This window comes from Marmota monax, unplaced genomic scaffold (genome assembly GCF_021218885.2).
Source record: "Marmota monax isolate L192 unplaced genomic scaffold, Marmota_monax_Labrador192_F-V1.1 WCK01_AAM20220418_F8-fsc00344, whole genome shotgun sequence".
Taxonomy (NCBI): Eukaryota; Metazoa; Chordata; class Mammalia; order Rodentia; family Sciuridae; genus Marmota; species Marmota monax.
In genome coordinates this window covers 503967-527482 of record NW_026692430.1, presented here as the reverse complement: position 1 = coordinate 527482, position 23516 = coordinate 503967, and the positions used below count along the sequence as shown (strand labels likewise).

The window sequence follows — 23516 nt, the reverse complement described above, 5'->3', positions numbered from 1 at the left end:
ACGTTGAGCTGTTGGAAAACAAGCACTTATGGAACAAATTGTCCAGAAAGATAGAAACAGAGAAACATGCTGGCCGCCCTCGCTGATTTCAGACTCCAGCCTCATGGGACTGTGGCCAGGAGGCAGCCTGGAGAAACACGGGAGGGGCTCTACCCAGCCTCGGTGGGCTCCTGCTGGAGCGAGAGGGTGAGATTGTGCTGGGTGGAGCAAAATTGAGGTGCAGAATCTGGGCTTCGATTTTGCATTTGCCGTTCACAAGGGTGTTATCCTGAACGAGCCACCGGATCTCTCTAAGCCTCGTGTGTAATCTGGGTATGTGAACAATGACCTCAGAGGATCACCTGAGATAGAAGACTTGCTGCCCCCGCCCACCACCTGGCACTAGGTAGACCTCGTTAGTATGACCTTCTTTTCTTCTTCTGTCCAGTCAGGTGGATGGACTGTTGGGTTCCTTGTCCCCTGTACCTCTACTGAACTGCACGGTCTGGACTAAGAGGGTTCTTCTGTCCAGGACTCCCAGTCCTTACCTGTAAAACAGGGAGGGACGTCCAGGTGGTCATAGGCACTCCTCAGGCCTGACAGTGCTGTTGTGTGGCCTGATTCCTGTGGCACCAGCCGTGCACTGTTGTGGGCTGAATGGGCCGTGTGTCAGTCAGCTATTTCGTCACTATGACCAAAAGACCCAATAAGAACACTGTTAGAGGAGGCAAAGTTTATTTAGTGCCAAGGTTTCAGAGGTCTCAGTCCACAGATGGCTGACTCCATACCTCTGTGTGCGAGAGGAGGCAGAACATCGGGGCAGAAGCGCGTGCTGGAGGAAGGCAGCTCTGGATATGGTGATCAGGAAGCAGAGAGAGACTCCCTCACCACAGACAAAGTGTAAACCCCAAAGGCACATCTGTGTGACCCACCTCCTCCAGTCCCACCCCCACCCCCACCTGTCCACGTTACTGCCGAGTTCATCCCTTATCCGGGGATTAAAGCACTGACTGGTTTAGGGCTCCCATAACCCTAACCCTTCACCTCTGGACTTTCTTGCATTGTCTCACGCATGAGCTCTTGGGGACACCTCATACACAAAACATAACAGGCAGGGATAAGAGGCCCTGTTGGGAGGCATGGGAAAGGCAGAGCACGTTTGTTGGCTTGGGATTGAAAGATGCTGGATGGAGAGAGCTGTTCATGCCACAGATCCCAGCTCTGACAGAGTCTTCTGCATGAGGGTCTCTAGGGCCATGTGGTTCTCTCCCCTGTGCCTGACCTCACCCATCCGTTTGAGGGGTGGGAAGAAGGGATAGGGTATTTGAGCCAATGAAGCACAAAAAGTCTTTGTTCCACCACATTTAATTTAATTCTCTCCATCATTTGGATATCTTGCCTGCACATTCAAAATGCTAGGCTTCCCACAGCATCTATCTCTGAGAATGCTATAAAAATGAGCAGATCTGGGTGGGTCTGATATTCTATCTACTTTAAAGTGTCCAGCGTAGTGCCTGGCAATCGGTAAGAGCTGAAGTAATGAAAGTGTTCCCTCCAGGAAATATCAGAAACCCATCATCACATAAACAGAAAGAATATCTCTGCAATAAGTGTTGAAAGAATCCCATGTTTGTTTCTTAACAAAGTTTAAAGTACTCGTTTATGTCTTCAAAATACATGCTTGGTCAATTTGCTAGGTCAGTGATGCAATGGATTCCAGAAAAGAGTCTCTGTTTCATGACAAGCAGGTGCTCTGTGTGGGTAAAAAGCTGTGTATTAAGAAAGTCCAGTAAGCTGGGGGTTTTTTTTTTTCTTTTCCTTTTCCAATGGAATGAAAACTTCTGGAGATAATATAACCCTGTGCTCTAAAAGCACAGCGCTCATGTCCGTCTTTCTTGACATTATTTCATTATAGGAGGAGGCTCTATTTTATTGCAAATCAATGGGGATTTATGCTTAAATGCAGAGGAGTGCCCGGGAAAGTCAGGGAGCTGCTACTGTGGGACAGGTTCCCTTTCTCTGGTGGACTCCACTTTCCATGTGGGTTTGAGAACACACTAAATGCGCCAGGAGAGGTTTGAATTTCTTTACAGTTTTAGTGCTCAGTTAGAAGGTCATTGAGGGTCCCTTTCTAGAAACAGCTTCAAGAAAGCACCAACAGCTCCCAAGACAGTATAGAGAAGAGTCCCCAGAAGAGATTAAAAACATATGTGGTGCAAGCACACACTGTTAAGTTTACCTTCTTAAACATTTTACGTGGACAGTTCATTTGCGGTAAGTATATTTACATTGCTGTGTCCCACTAGAAGATCTGAAGTTTCTAAACTGTGAATAATCGGGTTTCTGCAAGTCATTGTCCAAGGACAGGCCCAGCGATTTGAAGACATGCTTGGTCCTGGGAACACCAGATGATCTGGCTCCATGGGACTCAGAATGGTCACCTCCTGGGCTCTTGTGAGTTGGCTGTATCCATTAGCCTGATGGTATGACCATAGCTTGCAAATTGGCACCCACCTCTACTGTGCACCCCAACTTCTTTCCAGTCCAATAAGAGCCATCATTAGCCACTTATTTGGGGCGGAATTTTGTCTCCCCAAAATTTATTTATTGAACTCCTAATTCTCAGTTGCACAGAATGTGATATATTTGGGGAGAAAGGGTCTTTGTTTTTGCCATACCAAGGATTGAACTCAGGGCCTTGAATATGATAGGCAAGTGCTCTACCACTAAGCTACATCCCCAGCCCTGGTGATAGGGTCTTTAAAAGGATGATTAGACTGAAATGAGGCCATTAAGATGAGCCTTAATCCAATGTGACTGATGTCCTTATAAAAAGAGGAAGTTTGGATATACAGAGAGATCCTGGGCACACATGTGCGCAGAGGGAACACCACATGAGGACACAGAGAAGGCCATCTTTGAGCCACTGAGTGGAGCCCAGAAGAAGCAAGTCTAACAATACCTTGATCTTGACATCTAGCCTTCAGCCCTGTGAGAACATAAATGTCTGCTGCTGAAACCACCCAGGCTGTGGTAACCTGTCATGGCGGCCCTAGCAGACTAGTACACCACTTATTTGGCATTTTAAAATATATACCCACGTGTAGGATGGTTTTAGACCTGCCTCTTCCTGAATAACTCATCTGAGGTGAATTCATTGTGCCACGGAGTACCCTGAGCAGTAATCTTGTGACAACTCCAGACCAGGACGTCACACCACTTGGTTTGTGTGATGTGGTTTTGGTCTCCCCAACCTCCACCCTGGGAAGCCACATGGAGGCCAGTGGGAAAGTTCTGGGGAAGTTGCATCAGACCTCCTGGCCCCGGAGCATCTAGGGCATATTCCTTATTATAAAATCTGACATAACTTCATTGAATTTTCATTCTCAGCTCTTCAGTGTGGGGACAGTAATGCCTACCTCCTGGGCATCTGAGGGTTTCAGGGGATGAGGTGTACAGAGTATCTGAGGAGCAGAAGGGAGTTCCATTAGTGGGAGCTGACAGATGATGGATCCAGCACTCTCTTTCAGTCTGCTTATGTATGCAAAATACCGCATTTGTCCCCTTTAGTTGAAGTGGCCTCTTACCTTCAGCTAGGGACTTCACATCTGCTAAGGACATGTTGAATTTTGATTTTGTCATGTACAGTGTTACTCTTGCCAGCTTTGCAACTGCTGTTGGTCATCCATAGGCATAGTGACCCTGCAGAGCTGAGGAATGGCACAGGGTACACTGTCATTCAATAGTCCTCAAGTCTTCCTCTTTCTTACCTCTAATGCCAAGAGGCCACTGAGTCCTATCTATTTTATTTCTGTCCTGTCTTGTGTCCGTCCCCCTCTTCATCTTAATAGGCCTGGGCACAGTTCAGGGCCCTCTCTCTCAACGGGACCATGGCCACCTCGCCCACTTTTCATTTTCAAGTTCTTATTCCTTTCCAGTATGTTCTTCACACCTCTGATGGAAGCATCTTATGAAAATGCAGAAAGCACCCCACCCTCGCAGACACCACGAAGGTCTACTAACTGTGCTAGTAGTGTTCAACTTCTTTACGTCATCTCAAAGTTGGATCTTGCTTTTGCTTTTACCCAATGAACATTTTTAAACAAAATAATAGGTAAGCTGCATGTGGTGCATGCCTCTAATCCCTGCGGCTCAGGAAACCGAGGCAGGAGGATCTCGAGTTCAAAGCCAGCCTTAGCAAGTGAGGCGCTAAGCAACTCAGTGAGACCCTGTCTCTAAATAAAATACAACCTAGGGCTGGGGATGGGGCTCAGGGTGGAGTGCCCTTGAGTTCAATCCTGGTACCAAAAAACAAAAACAAACAAAAAACAAAAACAAAACAATGGGTAGATTCTTTCTTTTGGTGTAAATTTCCCCCAAATAAACTGCATGAATGAAAGAGTTTGTACTTTGAACTTCTCCATATTCATCATCTTCCGGATCCGTAGAGTGAGTTGGGTCCCCACATACACAGATCAAATGCCTTAATGAGCAGCCCAAGTTCACACTCTCTGTGGTTTCTTGGGACAATGGGGAATCAAGACGTCAAGAAGCCAAGAGCAAGGAAGACAGGCAGCAGCCGGCCAGGTTCTGTGGAGGGAGGAAGGAGGGCCTCTCGTCTCAGCCTGGGAAGTCTGTGGACTCAGAGCCTGAGCCAGGGTGATTGTGGTAGGGAGCTGTGGGAGGTACCTGAGCCAGGCAGCTGATTGTGAGGAGATGGCGAGGAGCAGAACGAGGGATCCGGGGATCTGGAAATTGGGAAGGAGGAAGGCAAGGCAAGCATGTGGCCTTGAGTTGGTCTCCGTTGAGTAAGTGGGGCTCCCTCCCCTGCCAGCAAGGGAACCATTGCAAGAGCCTCCATGGGTCTTCCAGGCAGTGCTTGTCCTCCAGCTCCTGCCTCCATTGGTCAGGGTTTCCCCAAGGGTCAAGGCCACGCATGTGTGAGTGTCAGTTCATTCCTGTGACTCTGGGAGGTCGTACGCCATGTGCAGAAAGTAAGAGATGGCACTGTGGCTGGGCTGATGCTGCCAGGTTGCTCCTACGGGGACACGGTTGCCACAGCCACTGGCCACAGATGGAGCAAGAGGTAGCTGAGAGGACCCCAGGCACAGCCCAAGACCTGCTAACACACCTCCTCCAGCCCACCCCTGTCTTTTTCTAGCAGGAGACAAAGCTACTTCTGAGATTCATGACACTGCATTTTCCCTCACTTAGGCATTTGGCAACTATTTACTGAGGTCTGAGGTCGTATGTCAGGCACTAGGTAATCTAGATAGAAAGCCCTATTGAATTGCATTTAGGAATTCGCAGAGAATCATTTGCTTTCCTATTGGGTGCACACATCTTCTGAAACCCTGGGTTTCTGGCCGTTGCTAGTCATGGTGTGAGACCTTAGAGCTGCCCACATGGGAATCTGGGGATAATCTCTTCGGGAGGTTTTGATTTATAATTCATCTCAGATCCCACTTTCACAGTAATCAGCAGGAGGTTATCAGAGACTCTGTGTGCTGAGGCCACCAGTGGGGAACCTTGGTGCCAAGTCACAGAGTGTCCAGCCCCACCCCAGGGACGGTAATAAACACACTGGTGGAGTTTTCTTCCTTTGAAGTTCTGACAGGCCGTCCTCACATGGGTATCTGTGACTGCCAGCATGTGTCGGGCCTCCTTCAGTTCCTGCTCATGCTCACCATTGTGCCAGGGACAGTCTCTATCTGTAGATGATGGCTGTCTGGTATGAGGCCAACCTACCACTCCAGTGAGGCAGATGCCCTCCTTCTTTGCTCATTTGTTGGACCTGAAATTGACCATCTTTTCTTGCTCACTTAGAGCCCCACCAGTTTCTGAATGGACGGAGGCCAGCACAGGTAGGACACTGAGCCAACGCAGACTACCTGTGGCCATCCAGGTGCCACTGCATCAAAGTGCATGGGCCAACTGTGCAAAGACATAGCCTGCCTGGCTTCTTTGCCAAAGGGGCTGCCGTAGCTCTGAGCTGTAGCAGAAGCTCCACACTCCGTCCTATTTCATGCAGGGGCTGGTGGGGCCCAGGCAGGAAGGAGAATTTGACCTCTAGCTTGTAAATATTTACCCTGTGTATCCTGCTGAGCTAGAAACCAGGCATGTGGTAGTTAAAATAATAAAAATAGGTTCACCCCCAAATTACTGATCTGCTGCCTTTCTCCTGGGTCCTAATGACTGTAGACGCTGCTGCTGAGCATGAGCCACCCACTGAGACCATCATTCTCTTCTCTTAGTAAGCCTCCTCTTATCATTTCTCCATCACCACTGAGCAGCCTGGTTTGGGGTGCTGTGGCTTCTTCTACTTTAATGACACTAGTGTCCTCCTCAGGCCTGTGTTTGATGCCAAGGAAACTTCTAAGCCCTGGATATTGCATTGGTTTCCTGGGGGCTGTCACCAATAACTAAACACTCCAATGGGTCACATGGTTCTGCCTGAACAAAAGGTGGTTCTCCAAGATGTCGACAGACTGGCAGAAAGATCTTCCCTCTCCTTCTGTCAGGAGACTTCCATGAGATGCCCACTGGGCCCTGGTCAGCTTCATCAGGGCTTGCAGAGAAGCCATGGGGCGGGGTTCTGTAGCCTCTAGTGAACTGGACATTTCTCCATTTTACAGAAGAACAGATTGACTGAGGCCAGGAGGTGTGAGTGACCCACCTAAGGCACACCTCCTGGCCTTGCTCCTGGGGCTCACACCACTGCCCTCCTCTGGAAGTTTCACTAAGGAATCGCTAATACAAGGAAAGCTTCCAGAGAAGATGAATCCATGACCCCACCACAGCCAGGTGACCTCAGGAATCCTCTGCTGAAGAATCCACCTCAGGCCAGGATTCCATTCTACAATCGGTGTGTCTGCACCGTGTCCACCCACACTGGGGACACATACTGTGCAGGCTGGTGGAGAGCAGACAGCTGCTCTCTACCTGCCAGTCCTACTCGGGATGCCCCAGTGCTCAGAGGCCCGTGGCAGCACATCGCAAGTGGGGAAGAGGCTCTGAGTTGGGCCCATTCTGGTTCTGAACTGGCACTGTGAGTGGCAAAGAAGAGCAGAGCCAGCTCCCCTGGTGGAAACCAGAGCTCCCTGGGTGGACTTGGGCCACCTTTGCCTAGAGAACAGCCCATGAGGTGGGCTACTCCCTTCCCTCCTGCTGTGCCCCAGCCCCCACTCACCCCTCCCTCCCCCTCAGGAGGTCCCTGGGCCACCTGGTCCTCTGAGCCCTTGGAGGCCCCAGGCCCTGCCCAGCAGCCAGCTCCTCTCAGCACCAGCAGCCCTGGGTCCTCCTCCCTGTCCAGGAGCCTGCACTCAACCTGTCCATATGGGCACAGCTGAGGATCAGTGCCCCTGCCCAGAGAGCCCCTGAGGGTCTCCATTGTTGGCTGTGCATTCCACAGCCAATATTAACATCAACTCAAACAAAAGAAAGGAAACTTCTCCAACAGCCCACAACCTCCAGCAGAGCACACTGGTTTTCTTTCCATTTTCTCTCTCCAGCTCCATCCATTTGCAGGCTCAGGCTTTGCAGTTTGATTCTGTCACATCTCCCCATCTAATGTTATTATTTCACAAGTGTTTTCCACCCTTCTCCCTGCCTTTTGTGTAATTATGATTTTGATGACTGCATCAGAGTTTCTCAAGGGAGCTCTGAGAAAAGACAATTCTTCCTCAGACTTCACTCGGCAGTCAACACAGAAGACTCACGTGACCGTGGGAGGCAGTGGGGCTCCTCCACACACAGACCAAACAACTGTCAGTTCTGCAGTGGGCAGCAGTGGTGTGCTCACTACTTCACTTCTGACCCCATCAGCCTGGAGCCCGGACCACGCAGGTGGAGGGCTCAGTCCTCCAGAAAGACCCTACATTCTTTGTCAGCCTCAGGGCCTGGTGGGTTTCACTGTTTCTAACTCATCAGCAGTAAGTTAGGGTTCCCAGGAACCCTCACCTTTGGTGCAAATAATTTGCTGGAGTCATTCATAAAACCAGAGAAATACTAAGTTTGCTGTTTTATTATGTGGAATATAACCAAGGTAGAAATGAGGGATGCTCAAGGTGACAAAGGTGGCAGGTGGCTCAGAGCTCACAGGCCTTCGGGTACATTCCCCTTGGAGCCTCCATGTGTTCAGCTCTCCAGAGGTAACCCGAATCTGGTCTTTTGGGGTTCTTAGGAAAGCTTCATTATGTAGGCATGATCAATAAGTCGTTGACCATTGATGATCAACTTAACCTCCAGTTGATCACCAAGGGGGACTGGGCCTCAAAGTCCCAAACCTCTAATCCTGGCTTGGTCTTTCCAGTGACCAAGCCCTGCTCCTGAAGCAATCTAGGGGCTGCCAGCACCAGTCATCTTAGTAGCGCACAAGAAGATGTTTATCACCTTGGAAACTGCAAGGATTTCTCAGTTCAATGCCAGGAAACAGGGTGAAGATCAAATACGTATTTCACAATACCACAGGGACACATTGTAATTTACCCATTCTTTTTGCTGGTGAATCTCTTTTCAACCATGGTAAATAAATGCACAAAGCTTTCCCCATCTTTTGAAAATTTTCCTAACAATAAATTCCCAGAAGTTGGATTAGTAGGTCAAAAGGTGTGGACATTTTTATGGCTCTTAAAAATTCCAGCCAAATTGCTTCTCCAAAGTTACACTAATTTATATTTACGTTATGGATTTTAAGATGTTTCCCACACTCAGGAATCTGCCTGTTTTGACCACTTCTCACCACCTACCCTCTCGGAAGGGTGGAATACATCTGCTGATGGAAGGATTGTTCTCTGTACCCGCAGTGGGCAGCAGAAACCCATGCTCCTATGGCTCCAGCTAACTGGGAATGCTAAAGGACCCTGTTGTGACTGAAAGTTTGTGCCCTACCCCCGCCCATGCAAATTCAAATGTTGAAGCCCTAACCCTTAATGCGATATATTTGGAGTCTGAGCCTTTAAGGAAATATTTAAGGTTAAATGAAATAATAAAGGTGGCCCAGTCCCATAGGACCAGTGTCCTTACAAAAAAATGTAAGAGACATCAAGAGAAAAGGCCATGTGAGGACACAACAAGATGATGTCCTTCTGCAAGCCAAGAGCAGAGGCCTCAGAGAAACCAACCCTGGTGGCACCCTTGATCTTGGATGTCCAGACACCAGTTTAGGCTGCCCATTCTGGGGTCTTCTGTTACGCAGCCAGAGCTGACTTCTACAGTCCTGCAGGATCCTCCTAGTCACGGCCGAAGTCTGGGCCCCAGAGTGACACTGGCTAGTTTTCCAGCTTCATAATTTTCAAGGCCCAATATACAACAAAAATGCTGGGTTCTTTCTCCAAAAAGCATTAGAAAGTTGTCCTGTGCTGCCGTGCTCTCTTGACTCTCACAGTGGTTTTATTTGCTGTTTGTGTTGGGCATCCACAAAAACAGGGACTTGTGAGCCAGTGCAGACCCTTGTGGGACCTGGGCCCCCACCTGTGCCTCCTCATGTGACTGTCTCCAGTGGAGGCAGAGTGGAGGGAGCAGGTGGAGATGGGAAGGCAAGACCCATTCCCAAGGGTGAGGGGTCGGGGGTCTGCTCATGAGCTGAGGATCCATCATCCCCTGGGAAAACACAAATTCAAAGATCAATTTATGACCAGTTCTGGGAGAGGGACTGGACGCACACCAGGAGTGCTAGCCTGGGTTTTCTCCTACCTCTTGGGTCAGGAGGGTCCTAATTGAAATGTTCATCATGTTAGGTGCCAGAGTTCTACTGATAACCATTTTGTTACAAAGTCTGAAAGAATATTATGTTCTTCATTTAAATGAATTTTCCGTTCAGGTCTCAGGGATCCAGGCCTCAAGTAACTCAACCCAGTTTTGCAGATCACCTGAAAGCAGGTCCCCTTTCATTCCTTGTCCCTCCTATTGACAGGCTGGCTTTGCAGATGCATTTCAGCCCCTGGTCCTTAATAAATGCTCTGTGAATTCTGATACCCTCCTTTCTTCCTTCTGTGTCACGGGCCTGAAGATGAAGCAGGACTTGCCCTGGGGCCTTGGAAGATGTGTGGACTTGGAGCCACTTCTACTGGTGGGATGGCCTTGAATGGGTGACCAAATCACCCTAGTTTGGGTTTTTGTCTGTAAAATGGTGACACTATCTGCCCCAGGGGTGGGAGGCCCACTGGAGATCACAGGGCGTTTGGCAGTGTGCACTTAAGCAGCGCTCCCCAAGAAAAGAAGGGGAGATCTGATGCTGTTGTGAGCAAAGGAGGAAGGCCGTGGGCAGCAGGGACTGCGGAGCCCAGTAGCTGAGCTGCCCCTGCTATTCGGGAGCTGCTTCCTGTGCTAATAGGCATGATGATTTCTACTTCCTGAGGCTGTTAGGAAGGATAAAGGAAGCAACTTCTTTTAAGAAATAGGGGCTCAGTTTGGCATACAGTAGATGCTTAATCGAATCTCCTTTCCTGCTTTCCCTGCTGGAGTTCAGCATACACGTGACTGACTCCCTCTGCCGCAGGTTCAAAGGACAGAGCACTAGAATATGGGACAGATGGCCTAAATCCGTCCTTATTTTACGCTTCAGGCAACCTCTTATTGTTCTGGGCCTCCATTTTCTGGTCCTTAAACGAGATTTTGAATCTTCTCCCTCCCTATTTTCCGAGAGTAGTTAGGTTGGAATTAAATGGATGTGGAGTTCTATACAGTGACCCAGGGTTGTTAACACCAGTGCCCAAGGTTAAGTCACTAAACATCAGAGGGAAAGCTTGGCCTTCTTCCCACCCCAGACAGACGTGCCTAGCTGGAATGATAGGTGTGCCTGGTGTGTTTGGGGAAAACAGCGGGCTGGTCAGCTCACATCTGGAGCCCCCTGACTTAGCCTGAAGATGACTTTTTATGAACACGAAGGACAATTGTGAAGAGGGGGCAGACAGAGGGTTGGGGTGTGGACAGCAAAGCGAGGCAGAGCCAGCAAGAAGACTGCAGGAGACATGCATGCGCAAGCCTCCTAGCCCAGCAGAGGCCTGAGGTAGTCATTCAGACACTGATCATATATCATTAGGATCCAGCAATCAAAACTGAGCCAGAAACTGAAATTGAATCTCTATGTGATTCCTACCAAGCAGCCAGAGTCCAGCCTGGGCATATGAGCGGGGAGCTCACTACCTTCAAAATACCTTCCACATATGAGTCTCTGACTGGTACCAAGTCTTCTCTACTCTCCATGTTTTCAGGAGTATGGCAAAGACATTCAGGCTGGGGATTCTGGAACTGAACTTCCAGGACCCTAAGTCAGTCTCCCCTGTCTCTCCTAGCCATGTGGCTTAGTGAGTTACTTAACCTCTGCATGCTTCAATGTCCTTGTTTGGAATAGAGGATGCTAAACATACTCGGGGGCTTCATACCTATCTCCCAGGGTAGTTTGGAGAGGTAGTGTGCTAATGTGGAAAGCCCTGAGAACAGTGCTTGGCATACAGTAAATGATCCGGAAATACCAGCTATTATTGTAGTCGATGATTGATTTTCCTGTTTGTGAAAGTATAAAAGTTGAAGAATATTTAAAACACATTAAAAGTAGATACACCAGGCACAGAGATAAATGAACTGTTTGCATAAACACGAATTAAAAGAGTCACACTCAAGTAAGAATTGTTCTCTGTTGAGGACAGCAAACATCTGGAAGGAATTACGGGGGGAAGAGGGTGGGTGGTGGTGGAGTGTGAGCAGAGAACACTCGGTGACTGTTGGAAGGAGATAATTCACTCTGGAGTGTGAGGCCAGGCCAGGCTTAGACAGCACGAGCAGATGCCCAAAGGGTATTCACCTCCTAGATGATGTTCCCATTAGCCTTGGCTCCTAAACTGTGTGCATCACTCCTAGGAGGGAAGGCATCGCCTTGACAAGATCACTTCTGAAATTCAATTCGTACTAACAACAAGGTCCCATTTTATATCTATGAAATTAACAATTTGAAAATTGTAATACACTGTGCAATGAAGTTGACACAATTAAAAGTCTAAACTATACATATCAATTCATATAATTTGGGGAAGTCATATAGCTGTGATTTTTAAGTCATAAAAATATCCATGCCTTTTGACCAATTTCTGGGGATTTATTGCTAGGAAAAATTTTTTTAAAAAAAGAGAAAACATTTTAGCATTTATTTACCATGATTGAAAAAAAAAAGATTACCCAGAAATAAAATGGGCAAATTACAGTGTGTTCCCTTCAGGGACTCTTATGCAAAATCATAATTACACAAAAGACAGAGAGAAGAGTGGAAAACACTTGTGAAATAATTATAACATTAGGTGGGGAAAAAACCACCCAGAATCAAACTGAAAAGCCTGAGCCTGCAAATGGATGGAGCTAGAGAAAGAAAACCTGTGTGCTCTGTTGGAGGTTGTGGGCTGTTGGAGAAGTTTCCTTTCTTTTGTTTGAGTTGATGTTAATATTGGCTGTGGAATGCACAGCCAACAATGGAGACCCTCAGGGGCTCTCTGGGCAGGGGCACTGATCCTCAGCTGTGCCCATATGGACAGGTTGAGTGCAGGCTCCTGGACAGGGAGGAGGACCCAGGGCTGCTGGTGCTGAGAGGAGCTGGCTGCTGGGCAGGGCCTGGGGCCTCCAAGGGCTCAGAGGACCAGGTGGCCCAGGGACCTCCTGAGGGGGAGGGAGGGGTGAGTGGGGGCTGGGGCACAGCAGGAGGGAAGGGAGTTGCCCACCTCATGGGCTGTTCTCTAGGCAAAGGTGGCCCAAGTCCACCCAGGGAGCTCTGGTTTCCACCAGGGGAGCTGGCTCTGCTCCTCTTAGCCACTCACAGTGCCAGTTCAGAACCAGAATGGGCCCAACTCAGAGCCTCTTCCCCACTTGTGATGTGCTGCCACGGGCCTCTGAGCGCTGGGGCATCCCAAGCAGGACTGGCAGGTAGAGAGCAGGCTGTCTGCTCTCCACCAGCCTGCACAGTATGTGTCCCCAGTGTGGGTGGACACGGTGCAGACACACCGATTGTAGAATGGAATCCTGGCCTGAGGTGGATTCTTCAGCAGAGGATTCCTGAGGTCACCTTGCTGTGGTGGGGTCATGGATTCATCTTCTCTGGAAGCTTTCCTTGTATTAGCGATTCCTTAGTGAAACTTCCAGAGGAGGGCAGTGGTGTGAGCCCCAGGAGCAAGGCCAGGAGGTGTGCCTTAGGTGGGTCACTCACACCTCCTGGCCTCAGTCAATCTGTTCTTCTGTAAAATGGAGAAATGTCCAGTTCACTAGAGGCTACAGAACCCCGCCCCATGGCTTCTCTGCAAGCCCTGATGAAGCTGACCAGGGCCCAGTGGGCATCTCATGGAAGTCTCCTGACAGAAGGAGAGGGAAGATCTTTCTGCCAGTCTGTCGACATCTTGGAGAACTACCTCTTGATCGAGAAGCACCTTCTAGGGGATGCCAACAAACTAATCTGTGTATAGAAGAGGGCAGCCCGGATGTTTGGAGGCTAGAACTAGACTTGAAAGAATAAAGGAACTACAGACTTTAAACCAGAAAAGTTACCACGTAGCAAGGATACAAGTATCTTTGAAATCCTAAAGCGCTGTCTGGTGAGAAAATTAAAAATTTTCCCCAGTCCTATACTCCACCAAAGAGCAGGATCAGTGGATAGTAACTCCAGGGAGGCAAAAAATCAAGTCTGAACAGAATGCAAAATGTTCTAAGAGAACTAGCTGAAAGTCAAGAGATGAGTATAAGCAAAGGTTGGGTGACCACTTGGCTCTCTGACCTTCTTGGGTGAAAGTGCTGGGCTGGGGGGAATTTGAGACAGACTCCAACTTCTCCAGCCTTCTGCACCTCTGAACTTAATCTGAGGTGGCATACCTCCTCCAGGGTGGCCACCACACAGTGTGCTTCCAGAAGCATCACTGAAGGATTGCAGTAGCAGATGTGCACGTGGTCCAAGAAACCTCGCACCTACTTCCCCCTTCCCAGTGTGAAGTTCTGGAAGGGAACTTACTTTGAACTTTCTCATTGTTGGAACAAGATTTGTATCAAGTTCAGGGTTCTCTCATTTCCAAGATTTACAAGGCAGAATTCTCCTTGTGCCTCATCTTCTCCCACCTCCTACTCTGTCCCTCCCCTGCTCCTGGTTTCCTTTTCCTCCCGTGCAGAGCAGAGCGGGGAGACAAGCATATCTAGACACCCCAGGCAGCAGCACACCTGGCTCAGTGCAGTCCATGAACCCCCAAGAGACACAGAGATGCCAGAGTCTAGCAATAAGGTCCCTTCTCTCCGTATCACCAAAGAGCTGTTTATAACCAAGAAAAGGGACCCCAAGGAAAGGATGAGGAGTCCCCAGGATGGCTTGTTTGCCAACAAGAGGAAGAGGACACCTAGAGGAAGGACGGAGGAGGCAGAGAGGGACAGTATAGAGATCGAAGAGCAGGTTTCCCTGGCCCAGAGGGGCCATTGCTGCAGCAGGAGGAAATGGGACCTTGAAATAAGGAGGCCATAAAATAAACACTGTCCCTGTTGTCAGATGATGTTCCTTTAGGCAGTTCGGGAGGCGACTTGGGGGAAAGCCCAGGCTCCAGAGAGACCCTCTGGGTTAGGATTTGCTTTATTTCCGTGCGCAGCCTTCACTGGTCTCACAGTGAAAGAGATAAGTGCACTGGCTCGGTCCACTTTAGGCTGCTGCCTTAGCGTGGGTACTTTACAAACAACAGAAATGTGGTGCTCACAGACCTGGAAGCTGGGAAGTACAAAGTCAGGGCACCAGTAGATTCAGGGTCTGGAGAGGCCCTGTTCACCAGGTGTCATAGATGACACCTCCCGTGTGTCCCTACATGGCAGAAACAGCAAACAGTTCCTTTGCACCTCTTTTACAAGGTCATAATCTCTTTCCTGAGGGCTCTGACTGCAGGGTTTAGCTGCCTGCTCAAGACCCCACCTCTTAATATTATCACTTTGGCAATTAAGTGATTTGGGGGCGGGGCAGGGTGGGGATCACACCTTTGGAGATTTCTGCCTCCAAAAGTTAAGGGGATCACAACGCCCAATATTAAATGGAACTGCACAAAACTGCTCTTACACAACCACTTTTCAATGCACAACAGCAGTTTCTTATGGGTCTTCTTGACGTCAGCAGGATGTTTAGCTCAGCCGGGCAGTTCACCTGCACCTCTAAGCTACTCAAGATCCTTGAAGTTTCAGAGCCCAGGTCACGTCCCAGACCAATTAAATCGCCATCTCTGCAGTTGGGACACCTAGCTAGGTGATTCTAAGGTGTGAGCTCGTTTGGGATCATTGAGCTTCGTTAGCCCAGCGCTCCGCTTTTCCGTCTCCTGTCTCTTACTGAGCATCTACGGCGGCATGCCAGGCTTGCCTCCTGTCGCCTGAACCCTCTTCCCCAGCAGCGCTCACCTCTCCTCTCCTCCTCCGCAGTGTCCAGGCCCCGCAGCTCCCCGGACGACCTGAAGGCGCTGACTCGCAATGTGAACCGGCTGAATGAGACCTTCCGGGACTTGCAGTTGCGGCTGCTGCAGGCTCCGCTGCAGGCGGACCTGACGGAGCAGGTGTGGAAGGTGCAGGACGCGCTGCAGAACCACTCGGACTCGCTGCTGGCGCTGGCGGGCGCGGTGCAGAGGCTGGAGGGCGCGCTGTGGGGCCTGCACGCGCAGGCGGCTCAGACGGAGCAGGCGGTGGCCCTGCTGCGGGACCGCACGGGCCAGCAGAGCGACGCGGCGCAGCTGGAGCTGTACCAGCTGCAGGTGGAGAGCAACCGCAGCCAGCTGCTGCTGCGGCGCCACGCGGGCCTGCTGGACGGACTGGCCCGAAGGGTGGGCGTCCTGGGCGAAGAGCTGGCCGACATGGGCGGCGCGGTGCGTGGCCTCAATCACAGCCTGTCCTACGACGTGGCGCTCCACCACACGCGGCTGCAGGACCTGCAGGTCCTGGTGAGCAACGCCAGCGAGGACACGCGCCGCATGCGGCTGGTGCACATGGACCTGGAGCTGCAGCTCAAACAGGAGCTGGCCACGCTCAACGCGGTGACCGAGGACCTGCGCCTCAAGGACTGGGAGCACTCCATCGCGCTGAGAAACATCTCCCTCGCCAAAGGTACCCTCTGACCACCCCCAGCCCACAGAGCCTCCTGGGGTCCCCCCCCCTCAAGCCTCCCTCCTGCACGTCGCTCCCCAAGGGCCCCCAGTGCATTCCTCAGTCCAAGCTCAACTCCTTCTTTTAAGTCTTGCCCTGTGTGACTCTGGAATTTTCTGTGGGAATGATCTAACCATGCCTACTTCCAAGGCCTTGCCCAGGTCTCTCCCCTGGGTAAACCTACCTAGGACAGAGTGGACTCAGCCTCTACATCTGTAGGCAGGAGAATGGCCACGGGGGACTAACCTGGGTCTGGGTAGCTAGAGCTTGGACGCGCTGGCTGTGTATGTAGCTCCAGGTCTTGGGGCTGCCTGAAGAAGAAGATCTGGCTGCAACCTCAGGTTCACATAGGGCAATGGTGAAGTTGCAAGGAGTGGAAAATTCCAAACTAAGCTTTCTAGGCGGTTAGAAGGTGTATTCGTACAGGTGAAAACATATTTCATTTAACCATTAATTAGTTTCATTTGTAACTCAAATGCAACAGCAAAAATGTGTAGGGCCTCCATTAACCTCCTGCTCTGGGACCCAGAGCCCAGGGTCCCGACTTCCCACTCTTCACTTCTGGCTAATCAGCCCCTCCCCAACCCTTCCTTCCCCAATTCCTTCCTGAAGCACATGCTGTCAGAGGTGCCTTTCATGCCATGTTGCCCAGTGCTCACACCCCACAGCTCCCCAAGGGCTGTCAGAGTCATTAGACTCCCCTTAGCCTGCCAGTCAGCACCAACAATGCCATACTGATTACCTACTGTTGGTTGGGTACTGCACCCAGTGTATCTCATCGGGCATCTTTCAAACCAGCACCTGTCTGAAGAAGCATCATGGTCCCCATTGGATTGCTGAGGGAAGCTTAAATAGCTAGTCTGGGTTATAGGACAGGGAGGGAGAGGATGGAGTGGGATTTGAACCTGGCCATTCTGATTCTGGCACCAATGTGTTCTCTGTCACATTCCCCTCTGTCCTGCCTGCCTTCCACCTCCATATGGGGAGCACAAACAGCTATCTGCAGGCACCCAGGCACCTCCTCCAAGGACTGCTCATGAGCTCTCCCCTGCCTCTGAGCTTCCACACTCAGAACAGCGAGTTTTATCTTGGAGCCTTCCATTTGTAAAGTCCTTTGCTCTCTTGTGCATTTTTAAATTTTGAAGTGACAAGACAAACTGTGAGGCTGGTTTCAGGCGGGTGTCTTGATGAAGGAGGGGTAGGATTTTGGCTCAAAACAACCAAGGCTCAGGCAGAAGTGCCTGATTACTCAGGGCCACGTGGCTGGTAATGATCCAAACTAGGATTTTTTTTTTTTATTTCAACAGCTTTAATAAGATATAATTTGCATGCCACAGAATTCACTCCTTGTAAATAAGTGTGCAATTCAATGTCCAAGAGTTTTAGTCCCAGCACCCAGAGTGCATTCTGCTGCCCTCAGTCCGTCGGTATGCTTCTGTGTCCCCAACCCTAACAATGCATACACAGAAGTGGGGCTCAGTGAACACTCAACAACCATTGGATCTCGAGGCCAGGCAATCAGAGGCTCCCCTGCTCCATCTGTCATCTGTTCCTGATCACTTTGAGCTCAGGGTCAAAGGAAGGTAAGCTGTAGAATTTCTTCTTTCAAATTCATGCCCCTGCTTTTCTGATCTTCTCTGTTTCTTGACCTCCCCTTTCTGTAGAAGTCCACGTAGGCACCTCCTAATAACAGTAGCCACACTGCATTATGACCTATGATGAACGAGGCACTTTACAGACGTTCATTCCCCTAATAGATGCTCAAGATCGCTAAGTCTCACATCCTGGGAGAAGTCTTACCTTTCTCCCTCTGTAGATAAGAAACCTGAATAACATTCCCACTGCTTCTTATGCAGTTGGCAAGTGGCAAAGTCAAGGTCTAAACATGGGTCTGTGGGGCTCAGAAACCCATCCTGCTCCACAGCTGCAGGCAGCAATGGCGGCTGGAGTGCTGAGGCCACTCTCTGGGGCTTCTTTTACAGTGTCACTCAGAAGAGCTTCACCCCGTGACCTAGACACTCCTGAGCCACCACCTCGGTGATTAGGGCTCAACACATGGATTGGGGAGGGGGCACACGACATTCAGGCCACAGCCCTGGGGTGCCTGGCTCTTCACCACTGGACACCACTGGGCCCCTCCAGCTCTCAGTGTCACCCTTCCTCTGCTGTGTCCACCCTTTCCCATGTCCCTCTCTCACTGTTGCCAGGTACCCAGTCGTTGTTTTTAGAAAGTCTTGTATTTGGTTTATCTGGTGTAATTGTCTTTCACGCTGGCTTTGGATGGTGGATGCTGTACCACCTAAGCTCCCAGGCATTTCCTACTTCTGTCTGGAGTGACCTCAGTTCCTCCTAAAGGTCTTTAAACACACATACAAACACTCACACACACATGTGTACACGAACCCTACACATGCACCTATACACATGTACGTGTGACACATGGACACACACGTGCATGCCCACAGGTGTACTCACAGTGACACACATGTGCGCACGCATGCCATACCTATGCCTGCCTTTTGCCCTTTTCTGGCTCAGATTCCACAAGTGACTCAGATATGTGCATTTTCAAATATGAGCTTAATTACATTATTCTTGAGTTCGGCTCAAATGTTTTTCATTCTCTCTCTTTGTTATGCGGTTTTCTATGAGTTTGGTCTGCAGTTTGTCTTTTGCAGATATTCACAACGGGGCTTTATGTTTTCTGCTTTGCTTTGGCAGCATTGATTAGGTCTGTTGAAATCTGGGTGTGGATTTCAAAGAATTAGAGAATTTAAGATTATCTGAGAGAGGAGGCATCAAGTAGGGAGAAAGATAACCAGAGGGGGAGCCACACAGGGAGGGGAGGACTGGGCACTGCCTGGAGGCAGACTTCCCAGGCTCCTTCAGATGGTTATTTGCTAGAATCAAAGTTTTCTAAAATCACAGTGGAAACAGATCTCAGAAATGATCCAGTCCTGTTTTACAGTGGAGGACTCTAAGGCCCCTTGAGGAAAAATCATTTGCCCAAGTCAAATGCCAAGCCTGTGGCCCAGTTATGGCTAAAAATTACATCTCTTGATTCACAAAAACAAGATTTTTAAGCAGAAATATCTGGGAGCTTCTTTTTCAAGAAAAAAATGCCATCTAGGAGAGCAGAGAGTCCAACTGAACACACATTTTTAAGGGGATGTGGAATGGAATCCAGGCTGAGGCCGGGACTTGGGCCTCTAGTTAATAGGGATCTGTTGGAGGGGTTGGCATCCCTGTGAACAGCGCCACGTGTGAACTAGTGGTCCCACTCCATGGAGGCTCAGATGTGTGGACGGGGAGGAGATCCCCGGGCAGGGTGTGTGTCCCTGCCGCATCTGACTCTGCTGCCGTGGGGTGGAGGGCACGCTGTGGAAATGACACCTGCTTTGCCCCTGAGACTCAGAAGACCACTGCCAGGGCGGTCCCTGCACCTTTCAGAGCTCAAGTCTCCCTGGCTCTGAATAGGACTGGTGGACCCTGTGCTGTAGAGAGACGCCTGAGTGACGAGGGCACGGGAACAAAGTGCACAGGGACAGGTGCTCCAGCTCCAGGGCTGGTGACTCCGGGAGCCCAGGGCAGAGCACTCAGTGGAAAGGCTCCACCCTCCATCAGGGTGGGGTCAGTGAGGATCTGGGGTCGGTGTCCATCACTGTACTGCGGCTTCAGCCCAGGTCGTCTTTGTTCTGGGCAGGTCGTTCCCCCAATTCCAGCATTCACAGGTCCCCCCCCACAGGACCCAGGGAGTGGAGGAGGGTTTGCTTCCTTCTCTGTTGCCTGGCCCCCAGGACAACCCTGGTGCGTCTCCCGAAGGCTCAGTCCCTGGTCCTCATCTGGTGGGAAGATGCACTTAGGGAGCATCTCCCGACAGCCAGGCAGGGCAGGACTGCAGAGGGACGTGTGGGCAGGCTGGTGGATAGGCCCTGAGCAGGGCGGGGTCCTCCTCCCTGCCCAGCCTCCTCCTCACTGTGGCCTGCTTGGCTGATGGAGAGGATACGGAGAGGATATGACAGGGGACAGCATAAGCATTGAGAAGTGACAGAGCTCACATGGACACCACAGGGAGCAACTGATCTGCCAGGGCTTCCTACTGCCCAGAAGGACTGTCATTCTTAGAATCCCAACCAGGGCTGCGTGAGGCACGAAGCCACAGAGAGAGGGAGCCCCGATGTACACATCACCTGTCCATGTTGGGGACCACAGTCTGAGGGGGGTGACTGTACGGGGGGAAGGCAGGGGCTCATGGACACTCCAACAAGGGCACTGCACAGCCATCTCCCTGCCCAAGGAGCCTGAGGAGTCAGAGCTGTGGGCATGAAGGTGACCTCAGGGCTCAAGGGGAAGGAACTCTGAGAAAGGAAAGGATTTAGCCAACGTCTGGGGACATCATGAGGAGCAGAGTTTGCTGAGGAGGAGGGGAGTGTGTGTTTGAAACATCCCCCACCAGCCTGCCCAGAAGATTCAGATGCCAGCCTTGTGCGGGGTCTCCCACGGGCTGTGGCCCGGTGCTGCCAGGGGCTTCCACAGCCTCTGAGTGCACTTGGCTGTTTTCAGGATTTGGAGAGATGAATCAGGCAGCAATGTACACAGTGGGCTGGAGGCGGGGGGAGCAGAGACCAGGGAGACTTTAAAGAGGCAGGAGAGAAGCCAAGGACCCATGTAGGAGGTAGAGACTTGGGGCCCTCCTCCAGGACAAGCCTGAATCATCCTGGGGGAGGGGACTGAGGGGACAAAGGAAGAGGACTGAAAGCAGGCCCCCGGTTCCTGAGAAGAGCAGACCCTGGGAATGCACTGCTAGACAGCAGCTGCGGTCCAAAGAGCTCAGGGTACCAGAGGACCAAGCCCCAAGAGGCTCTGGCCAACCTCTAGGCTCTTCTGAGTCAGGCTGGCCAGTGTGGCCTGAGGATGGGACCAGATATGGAAATGAGTGCCCACCTTCACTGACCAGCTTCTTCCAGGTCACCTCTGCCAAGGCCCTCACTAGCCCTACCTGTGTTTCCATCCGTGTCCATCTACCTTCCTGTTTGGGCAGTTTGGGATCTACCTCCCCTGGGTGAGCTGCCCAAGGCTGTCAGGGTGATCTCAGGGGCACCTCAGAATAGCACAACGCAGTGATCTTATAACAGAAGCACTATGAAAAGGACATTTATTGGTCAGGGCTGGCCTTGCCCTTCAAGCTTCCGAAGGCTTCAACATCCGGCGTGTCATGGAGTCCGCACTCCTGCCACAACTGCATGAGAAAGGGCTTCTTACCCCCCTGTAACAGAACCAGGACCTGGGCCCATGTTCAACTGTCTCCATGTTCAACTCCCATTTTCCTAATTACCTCCACTCCCTGCTGCCCACCTTCTGGGTTGTTCCACTGGGCAGTCATCCTTTCTCCCTTAGCCAGAGACACTCCTGGGAAGATCTGTGCCCTGTGTCTGTGCTGGTCAGCTTTCTCTCCCTGGGACAAAATGCCTGAAATATCACCTTATAAAGAGGAAAGGGTTTCAGCTCACAGTTTTGGAAGTTTCAGTCTATGGTCAAGTGGCCCAGTTGGTTTTGGGCCAGTGACAGGTCAGTACATCATGGCAGGAATGCACAGTGGAAGAAGCCACTCACTTCATGGCAGCCAGGAAGCCAAGAAAGAGAAGAAGCCCAGGGTCCCAGTGTCTCCTTCAAGCCATGCTCCCATGACACAACTTCCTCCTATTAAGCCCCACCTCTTAAAGGATCCACTGCCCAATAATGTCAGAGGCTGGATCTAGCCTTTAACACATGGGCCCACAGGGGACATTTTAGACCCAAACCGTGGTAGGGTCACACCTGCACCAGCTCAATTCCTGAAGTCTTGGGTCCTAAAGAGCAGAGAAGAGTGAGAGGACGTGAGTGTATGGGGTAGGGTCCAGCCTCAGAGATCCAGCAGGTTACCTCTCTCAACTCTCTCTCCTCAACCTGGAGGGGAGGTTGCCGCATGGAGTCTGGAACTCATGTGTCTCTTAGCTTTTCTTTTCATTGGCTGCATGATCTTAAACCTGTTCCAGATTGGTTCTGTGACTCAGTCCTGTGCTCTAAAAACTGGGATGGATATGGCCAGTATTATTTTGCTTTTCTTCACAGACAGGAGGACGATGGCTCAAACCCCAGCCTTCCTCAAATGCTTTGTACAACTCATGATTTTTTTTTTTAAATGTTGATTGCTTTTTCCCTGTGCATGTGCCATTGAACTATTAAGCAGCTGTCGACTTTCTGAGGATAGTGCCAACTTTTGGAATGTATCAGTACATCTCGATCTTGGCAGCCTGGTTGTTTTGTGTGTATTAACACCCTCTGATCTCATATGCTCATTAATTCATCAAACATTTATTGTGCAAGACTTCACCGCTACACTGTGAGTGTGTGTGTTGTAGTTTCCTAGGGCTGCCATAATAAAGCCCCACAAACTGGGTGGCTTAGAATAATAGAAACGTATTCCCTTATAGCTCTGGAGGCTGGAGTGTGAAATCGAGATGTGCCCAGGGCTGTATCCCCTCTGAAAACTCTGAGGGAGGGTCCCCCTTTGCCTCTTCCTGTGTCCTGGTGGCAGGGGATCCTGGTTCCTTGGCTGGTAGACGTGTCCCTCCAGGTCTGCCTGTTATCACGTGGTGTTCTCCTAATGTCTCTCTGTTTTCTTATGATGATGCTAGTGATTGGGCCCCACCCCACTTCAGTGTGATCTCATCGGGCTAATCACATTCCTAACAAGGGTGAGGAGGTTCAGAGTGGGCATGGATTTGGAGGGGCACTACTCCACCCAGTTCAATAGGCGTGAGTTTTACTGGAGAGCCTAAAGGCTGGGCTTCCATAGCAGGGGTGGGGTATAAAGGACAGAGTCCTGCCACAGGGGGCTGGACTGTGCCCACAGGACAAGGCCATGTGAGGAGCATGTCAAATGACACCGGGTTCTGTGCCAGGTGGGTTGTGCCCACTTTCAGCAGGAACGATGGGTGAGGGATGGTTTCACCAGGAAGGTAGCATCGAGCAGCCACCTGGGCTGGTGGCTCTCAGAGGTCAATAGGGAGTAGCCCTAGGCTGGGCACCTGGGAAAGGCAGGTGCAGCCGTGGGTGGCAGGAAGGTTCTAGGAAGGGAGAAGCATCTGGCCCTGTGGGTGTGGCAGAATGGACAGTTGCCCTACAGACCTGGATTGAAACCACAGCTCTTCACTGGCCAGCTGGCTGTGTGGCCTCAGACGAGTAACTTCAACAGGCAGCAAGTTGGACTGAAGCCAACCACGTAGCCAGGATCCCTGCCAGGCCAGAGCCTCGCCCCAGGAGGCAGCCCACTCAGGGGCAGTTAGAATCCCAGCTTCCATCGAGTGCCCAGCCAGAAACCCGAGCCTGCTCTCCGTCCTCCTCCCCACCTGCACCAGCCAGAGCCAGGGTCT

At 50.8% G+C, this 23516-nt stretch overlaps 1 protein-coding gene across 2 annotated transcripts in view; it reads left to right on the top strand.

The window, feature by feature from the left end:
* Scara5 (scavenger receptor class A member 5) overlaps window positions 1-23516 on the top strand; it is a 106086-nt gene that overhangs the window by 48215 nt on the left and 34355 nt on the right. For both annotated transcript variants that reach the window (XM_046442954.2, XM_046442955.2), the window contains one exon: window positions 15388-16062. In XM_046442954.2, coding sequence (XP_046298910.1) covers window positions 15388-16062 — 675 coding nt within the window. The remainder of the gene's footprint in view (window positions 1-15387; window positions 16063-23516) is intronic.